This window comes from Leptodactylus fuscus, chromosome 2 (assembly GCF_031893055.1).
Source record: "Leptodactylus fuscus isolate aLepFus1 chromosome 2, aLepFus1.hap2, whole genome shotgun sequence".
Taxonomy (NCBI): domain Eukaryota; kingdom Metazoa; phylum Chordata; class Amphibia; order Anura; family Leptodactylidae; genus Leptodactylus; species Leptodactylus fuscus.
In genome coordinates this window covers 67,096,366-67,105,483 of record NC_134266.1, presented here as the reverse complement: position 1 = coordinate 67,105,483, position 9,118 = coordinate 67,096,366, and the positions used below count along the sequence as shown (strand labels likewise).

General features: G+C 40.5%; 1 protein-coding gene across 1 annotated transcript in view; it reads right to left on the bottom strand.

The window, feature by feature from the left end:
* Positions 1-657: 657 nt before the first annotated feature.
* Positions 658-9,118, bottom strand: part of RILP (Rab interacting lysosomal protein) — a 30,631-nt gene continuing 22,170 nt past the window's right edge. Inside the window, exons 5-8 of the mRNA XM_075263913.1 lie at positions 6,248-6,408; positions 5,584-5,706; positions 4,426-4,506; positions 658-2,215 (exon numbers count right to left, since the gene is read on the bottom strand). Of these exons, the coding sequence (XP_075120014.1) occupies positions 2,104-2,215; positions 4,426-4,506; positions 5,584-5,706; positions 6,248-6,408 (477 nt within the window). The 3' untranslated portion in view covers positions 658-2,103. The remainder of the gene's footprint in view (positions 2,216-4,425; positions 4,507-5,583; positions 5,707-6,247; positions 6,409-9,118) is intronic.

Sequence of the window (9,118 nt, the reverse complement as noted above, 5' to 3'; positions counted from 1 at the left end):
CCTAGTGTGCCTCTACAATATGGGCCATGCCTCAGGTGATAAATGTCATTGTTGTGCCAGTCCATATACCATTTTGGCACATAGTTTGCGACTGCCCCATTATGGACTTGGTTTGGGGTATATTGTTGCCACACTATCCAGCATTACCATCATTCCACTACTGGTTACTCAGAGTCTGAATGGCCGCACCATATACTAGTATTTCTTGCTAGAAAACCTACAATTAGAAGGATGGGAGATAAAACTCCCTAGAGTGGGACAATGGAAGAAGCTTGTTAATGCCATTCAATACAAGAAAATGGTGTACAGAGACTGGCCCCAGAAATTCTCCAAAATATGGAACGCAACGGTACGACTCTCCACCAACTCATCCTTCTTACGGGTTATGGAGGGATAACCTCTCATCCAGACCGAAAATGGTCTCAGCAGCATGTTCTGTAATACTTGTAACTACATACACTGTATGGCATTGTGAGCTCAGTAAAAGGAGCACAAAAGAAATAAGACTTGCAGTAAATTTGATGTGGGAAGATTCCATAATGAATGGGTTAAATCGTACATAAGTAAAGATTAAGTTTCTCCAAAGATATCTGAGACACTGAAGCTTAAACTGGGATTGAAAAGATAGTCTGTATTTTCTCAATAAAACACCCCAAATGGAATTCATGCTCTAGTTTATTATTCCATATAATAACCATAAATCAGCATTCAGTATAACACAAGAGACCATATAATACTAATATAATAGCAATCCAGTGTTCCCAGGGGTCAATATATTTCACTTTACAAAATATATAAACTATTTGCATTTCAAAAATAAAATTTGGTTTAATAATTAATTTTGCATTTGAGACATTTGTACATAGCTGCATACGCCTCATTTGTTCTGTTAGTTCAGCCATATTAAAGCTGACTAGTTTAGTGTTTGAGACCAGGTCTACATGTCACTTCATGCCCAAGCAATGTGCTCATTGCATGAAGAGGCGACCAGTTAGTAAATAATCCACCTTTCTTTCCTCCATGCTGACAGTGTCCATTTGGAAACTGGGATCAGTTTTTTCCTATAGATACATAGAAAACAATGTGGCTCCAGTAACAGATGTCATCTGACAACATGGTCATCTTGTGATGTTGCTGGAACAACATGTTCCTCCTTTCAGGTTGTCACTGTATAACCACAGTATATAGCTGATGAAGCTGGTGACAGCTTGCTGATGTCAGGAGACAGTGTTACTCTAATAGTTCTTCCCTGATATTTCCTGCCATCTACATGCATAAGATTGCCATTTGTGGATTATACTAATATTCATAAAAATGAACAATCCAGGCCCTATGAATATTCCAGTACTAGTGGCCATACCAGGGTACTAAGCTGCAGTGAATGGATCAGCTATTGCACAGAGAACTGAGCTGTCTACTTCCTGCCCCATTCTCTGTGTATTGGCTGCTGTGAAGAACAACAATCAGTGGAGATGTCGGACTTCCACCAATTTGATACTGGTGAACTATCCCTAGGATAGATCATACATTATTTTTAGCCCAGGAACCCCTTTTAATTGTTTTGGATACCTTTTTTTTCAATCTCTGACAAGGGGGCACCACTTGGGCCTTGCTTAAGACGTGACAATGTGCACCAGACAATAGGTGCTATAAACTTAGGCTATACAATGTAAAGACGCACCGGATTTATTATCCGACATCAGCAACCATGCTGAATCTGGCACATTTTTACATTGCCCGGTCCAGATTCACACTGTTCTAATGTGAAGCGCCACATTATATTACCTTGAAATATTTATTCATCAGTGCTTTAAGATTATTAAACACTAGAAATAGAGAGATATACATTGTACAGAATTTACAGCTGAAAAATATACTCTGTATACATAGACATTTAAAAATCTATTATAAAAAAAGGAATTCCAATAAAAATAGTGTTAGAAAAATATATTGGTGTTCCCCTTCATGGGACAATTACATATATTACACCGAGTGTAAAGCCAGCGATGTCCTACAGGGAAGAAGAATGTGCTGACCCTTCCCGGCAGTGATCTGGCAATACAATGTGGTAGAGAGATTTCTACAAGACATTTATAGTCCAATTCAGCTGGTATCAGCACTGCTGCCGTCTTTCTGTATCATGTTGATTTCCTTGACATTGATGATTTCCCAGGGGCCTGGTTCTGCTTCTGGTTTACCGTACCACATCCCAAACCTGTGGAAGCAAAATACTGAAACATTAGTCCTGGACAGAGAGCGTGGCATATGGCACCCAACCCCAAATTGGCATCAGATAATGAAGAGAAGCATTATACTGCTTTGCCTTGGATATGATCATAGTCATAAAACCACAGCGTAGAAACCTTCTCCACCTACCACTTATGCATTGTGAAACTTACTTTCACTGATATATGGTTAAAGGGTAAGTAAAACTTAATTTTTTTTTTCTATAAATCAGTAGTTGAAGGGAATAGGTGAAGGGAACAAATGTATACTTCACTAAACAAAAGTGCCTGTATAACTCCTTTCTTTACGTCTTATCTGAGAGATTTTGGTCCATACCCCGTACACAATCACTCTCAGTTTCCAATGTGCTCTATGAAAAGGGAAGGGTGAAGGAAAGATCTAGGAGGCATCTACAGCATTAAATTCCTTCATAGTCATTCCTTTCCATATCTCAGTTGTATTATAAAACAACACTGTCTCTCCATAGTGCAGATGTCTTTCTGCTTTGAGGCGTTCTCATCTTCCTCCCCTTACCCTCACCATAGACATCTATTGCACAGATTTAAAGGGATCCTATCATTAAAACTCAATTTTTTCTCACTAACATGTAGGAGAATAAGCCTTAAGAAAGGCTATTCTTCTCCTACCTTTAGATGTCTTTTCCGCGCTGCCGTTCAGTATAAATCCCGGTTTTTGTTGGTATGCAAATTAGTTCTCTCACAGCACTGGGGGTGTCCCAAATGCTGTGAGAGAACTCTCCAGTACCGCCTCCATCTTCTTCAGTAATAGGCTCTCTTTGAGTCTTCTTCTAGCGCTGGCTTCAAACTTCTAGGCCTCGGGCAAAGCAGACTACGCATGCCCGCCGACCACAATAAAATGGCCGCTTACAGAGCAAGTGTAAGCGGCCATTTTCTTGTGGCTGGAGGGCATGTGCAGTTTGAACTCAGCTCCGGAAGACGACGCGAAGAGAAGCCATTCCTGAAGAATATGGAGGCAGCGCTGGAGAGTTCTCTCGCAGCATTGGGGACGCCCCCAGTGCCGTTTGAGTCCTGGGGACCGCCGCCCAGTGCTGTGAGATAACTCATTTGCATACCGAAAAAAAAAGGATTTATACCAAATGGCGGCCCGGAGAAGACATCTAAAGGTAGGAGAAGAATAGCCTCTTTTAAGGCTATTCCTACGTGTTAGGGACAAAAAAAAAAAAGTTTTAATGATAGGATCCCTTTAATCAGCGGCGGAGACGGCAAATGAGTGAAAACACAGACACTTTTCTTTAATGAACAATATTGCAAAATTCGTGGCCTTCACCTGCACTAGTGATTTATGGAAGAAAAAAAAAAAAAGCATGTACTTGCAGATTAAGGATTCTAATGTCTCATAAAATCAACTCAATACTATATTGCAGGATGCTAGCAAAATTTTTCACAGGCTGCAAACCAGAATAAAAAAACACTAGGTGGTCACAAAGACACAAATACAATATATCTCACAACTGCATATTGCAAAGAAGTTATATTGCTATGAAAATCCGATCAAATTATAAGACGTAGAAGTAGACATTTCCAACTAATAGGAAAGGCAAGGAAGGACACAACTGCATCATCATCTCACAGCTGCTTTGGGAGACCAAAACTGCATGGCTGTGCTCTCTGATTCAGTTAGCGTGTATGCTTGTTGCACTGGGAGAGTAGTGTAGGAAACTGCATATCCTTATGGTTGCTCACCCAAGTCACCCACATCGCTGCAACTCAAAAAGAGGCAAATTAATAATACATCAGTTGTTGGCCGTCGTAGGAGACTTCTCTTTTGCAGTGAATATCCAGGTAACTTGGTGTCACTATATTTTACTATATGTTCCTATAACAGTCACACATGTATTTATATGAGGATGTAACCAATTATATGGAATTTCTCATTTATGAAACTTAAGTGTCATTGGTGTTGGGTGTGAAATTCAGAATTTCCTTAATACTTCCTCTCTACAGGCGAGTCAGGTGATAAAACTGCTGAAAGCTGAACTGAATGGTTAGAATATCGGTTATGATGTCTAGTGTATACTAACAGAATCTGCTACTCTAGCCTGCAGTGTAACAAGCTTCCATCTAAGACACTTGTCAGGAGTTCATGTCTCATTGTTCTGAAGACTATTTCTCTACAGACTAGAACTTTAGACATTATGATAAAGAGAAGAAAACTTACAAACTCTTGATCTTGGAGTCCGGAGGTTTGGCGTCTACACAATCTGTTGCCGTTGTCTGTGTCCATGAGCTCTCATCATCACTGCAACAACCAAACACAGAGATGTATTATCTATCACAAACTTATGAAAGCCATAAATTTATGGGCAAAATCGCCTTTTAAAGCCGAAATCTATGATTAGATTAAATCAGACTTGGGGAAAAAAAAATCTAAAAAGGAGCCATTTTAGGTCTATATCTCCAATGCATCAAAAACGTAAGCTATCATTTCACAAAAATAAAAATGGCCTCCACTGATACAAGTGTATTTCAAGTAAGATACTTATAGTAAGTTCTCAGGGCCAAAAGCAAAGGGCACCATGTTGTGCTTCATACAAAAGTCTAGAAAAGTGAAAAGAATAAAGATGTGCCACATTCGGCCACAAAATATTGTGGTCATGAGGAGGAAGGGAAGGAAGAGAAGGAAGTAAAGGGTCAGATCTACAGTATTTGGCAAGATGCATCATGTCTCATATTTAGTACAAGTCACTGAGAAATATTGGACCATCTTCTACCTGCCTTCCTGGTCCAGGTTTAAGCCATCTAAATTTTAATAGTCATTGACTTTTCAACAAACTTTGCATTTCTCAATAGTACAATCCTGTAGAAGAAACTTTTGTAATTTATCTCATATGAGAAAAATGCCTCTTTCTCCACATATTTGACTATTTTCCTTCTCCACCACCTCTAGTTAAACTGACTTTCACTCTGAATCCATTTTGCTGCAGTTCATAAAGGAACCAAGTTACATAGAAGTCTTATTAAGAGAAGAGTGATGTGAGCAGGGGCTATGCAACAGAGAAAGGAGACACACATTGCTGGAGCTGAATAGTGTGTTTCTATGTCACCCCAAATGCTTTATTCTCAAATACTGATCAGTACGATGTTCTACATGACCCTGCTGATGCTTCTGAGAGAGTTAGGAAACAGGTTCTCCTCTGCTTTCTGTGTGTTGTTTATGGAAGACATCATAGCAGCTGGACCACTAACCAGCACAAGGATAAATGACGATGAGAGATTTGTTTCTTGCACATGACTCTGTAAAATCCCATCGCTAGCTTATTCTATGCTATACACAACGTAATCGTAAAAACTACAAGAATGTAATGGATGAGCTGACCTGCTGTTAGGAGATTCCATGATGCCCAGCATTTTGGCTTTAATTTTCTTCCTCTGTTTCCTGATGGCAGATTTCATGCCACATAACAAAAGGCTGGGAATCCTCTCATCATTCAGCAGCTCCCTTAGTAAGTAAAAAATGACAAAGCAATACATGTTACCAAATAACCATAATACACCCCTTAGTAACAGGTCTATTCACACCAATAGGACAAGACCAGTGTAAAAGGGATTTGGACACAGACTAACAAGCAAGTGTGGTCCATTCTAAATTAGGTATCACTTATAACACAGTCCTTTTCAAGGGGATTGTCGTTCCTTACATTAGCCCTGCAGAATTCATGAATTAGAATTGCAAACACATATAAGGACACAATTTCCTGAGAACCTAATGGAACCAGAAGGGCACACAAATGGTCCTATGGTTTGAAGAAAGATCATTCTATGACTTAAGACTGTTACGGTGCCTTTTCAGGCTGAAGACAGTCCAGAGAGTACTTAGTTGCCATAGGTTCAACTTCAGACAATACAGTGCTCAAATGCAGCAGGTCGCACATCTTCTCATAAGTGGTCATTACATAGAACATATCACAGCATGGCCCATTATGGCATTACCCGACTACTTGTAAGCCCGATTTATTATAAAAGGTACAAAAATAAGTCACCTGTGATAATACTTTAACTCCTCATTTACCAGGAACAAGTTAGTCTTCAGCTCATTCCTCTCCTGTACAATATGCTTTACATCTTCCTTGGTAAAACATAGTTGGTTTGATGGAGTTTTGTCACTTTCATCTTTTTCCAACGACTTACATTGAGATGTATTCTGAAAAAGTTGCATGATGTGAATAACATGAAACCTATGAGAAGGAATAAGCATAGCAGTATACACACACAATCTAGCTTGTGGAGGAAAAAAATACAAATACCGTATATACTCGAGTATAAGCCGACCCGAATATAAGCCGAGGCCCCTAATTTTACCACAAAAAACTGGGAAAACTTATTGACTCGAGTATAAGCCTAGGGGGGAAATGCAGCAGTTACTGGAAAATTTCAAAAATTAAAATGGTCGGAGTTTTTGGGTGCAGTAGATGCTGGGTGATGGGGAAGGGGAGGGGGTGTTTTGGTTGTCTGTCTGCCTCTTCCCTGAGCTTGAGGACTGTTCCCCCCCCCCCCACACACACACTTGGAATTCAGTCTGGCTGAATATAGGGCATCTGCAGTGCTCCTACCCTGTTTCCCCAAAAATAAGATGGTGTCTTATATTAATTTTTGCTCCCAAAGATGCGCCATGTCTTATTTTCAGGGGGTGTCTTATTTTTTTCAAAGAAGAATTCACATATATTGCTAAATATAAAAATTAAAATTTATTAAATACTGTACAGGATAAAAATATTTTTATAGATTTGTAGAGCAGGCGATTTTGGACACAGGGATACCTAACATGTACGGTATGTGTTTCACAGTATTTACATACTTTTATATGTGTTCTAGGGAAATGGGTTGATTTGAATTTTTAATACTTTTATTATTTTTTTTTTTTTTGCATTTATTAACCCCCTGTAATACATTACAGACAGGCAACCTGCCTTCAAAAGAAATGACGATTTTTTGCAATGCAATTACAAAGGTCTGATCACTAATGCAATGCATTGCATTAGTGATCAGACCTTTGCAACTGCATTGCATTGCAAAAAAATGGGCATTTCTTTTGCAGGCTGCATAGAGCAGCCTGCAAAAGAAAAGCACTGCAGACAGGCCGGGGAGCCTTTACAAGGCTCCCGGCTGTCGTGCCAACGTGACGTCGGCCCTGGAGCATGCTCCAGGTGCCAGCGATAACCGGCGCCAGAAGAGTTAATGCCCACGGTCGGTGTGGGCACCGACCGGAGGCATTAGCGCTGGATGTCTGCTGACATCCTGCTGGCAGGATGCCGGGTGTTTAACTATGGCGGCCACCTGGGAGTCGGGTGGCCGCCATAGCCGCCTGGTGTCTGCTGGTGTCAGCGCTAATGCCTCCGGTCGGTGCCCACACACGCTCCCATAGAAATGAATGGAAGCGCCCGGCACGCCGATTAACCCCCCGCTTGCCGGCTACTTCCATTCATTTCTATTCACTACGTCTTACTTTCGGGGGAGCGCCTTATATTAGGCAAGGCAGCAAAATGTCTGCCATGCCTTACTTTCGGGGTACGTCCTATTTTCGGGGAAACACTGTATTAACCCCTTCCCGACGGAACAGGAGCACTGCAGATCCCCTATATTCAGTAGACCGGGCACTGTCAGACACAGGGATACCTAATGTGTATGTGTTTCACAGTCATTTTCTACTTTTGTATATATTCTATGGGAAAGGAGGGATTTACAGCTTTTTAAAGCTTCTTTTTTTTCCGACTACTTTATGGGAGATTCCATACATTGACAGTGTGGCACCCCCCTTAAAAAAAAAAAAAAGTTTTTTTTTTTTTTTGCTGACTCGAGTATAAGCCGAGGGGGGCTCTTTCAGCACAAAAATTGTGCTGAAAAATTTGGCTTATACTCTAGTATATACAGAAGTGTTCTATTAATTCTATTATTCTCTTGCCTGGTCCATTTCCTTTTTGACCAGTAGATGGCACAAGAGAACCACTCCTATTTAATACATTACCATTACTTCCCAACAGCAATGACGACCAGGACACTAGTCAGAGCTCACTGAATTAGAAAAACATCATAGGCCTGAACTGTAGGCATAACCCCAGAGGGACGGTAAGGCTTGTGGAATCAGATCAGTATTAAGCACCAAGACACCGAAAGGTGGATTTAATAGTAAGACAGATAAACAAGATAAGCTCCAGGTAGTTTGGGTGCATACCGTATCTTCATTAGTGCATGACTCTTGTGGTGTTACAAAATAATTCACTGCCTGGAATATGGAAATATTCACCTTTGTTTATGATCTATCAGATGAGTTGGTGCCTGTGTGTTGAGGAAACCATCGACCGCAGGAGCGATAGAGGGTGCAATAGTCTGTCACCTCTGCCATATTTCATGTAAATTCCCATTGGTTTAATGGTTTTCAGATAAAAGATCTTCATAGATTCTCACATGATTGAGGACAGGATAAAACAAAGCTAAAGGTCACATTGTCACCTGACACATTGAAAATGCAGATCAGTCTGCGGGCAGTATGTTACAGAACATGAGGCGCTGAGCGGATTGATATATAGTTTGTGGGAAAACAGGATATCTGGTCATTATTGTAAGCCCAGGAATCCAGTAGATGGCCCTACTTAGTGACCGAGTGTGCATGTAGAAGTAACCATCACTGAGTAGGACTGCCTTACTCGACTCCTAAGCTCAGGAGAAACAGAAATCTAGATCGAGTCACAAATTATCCTGAATCTTTACCAGCAAAAATATATATAGACTAGCTGGTACCCGCGACTTCGTCTGCGGTGATTGTAGAAGTGGGTATATACAGGCGCGGGTAAGGTTTTCGTACTGTGTATAAGGTATGGGATATAAAATGTAACTGTGTATCTCGTTTTTGCTGT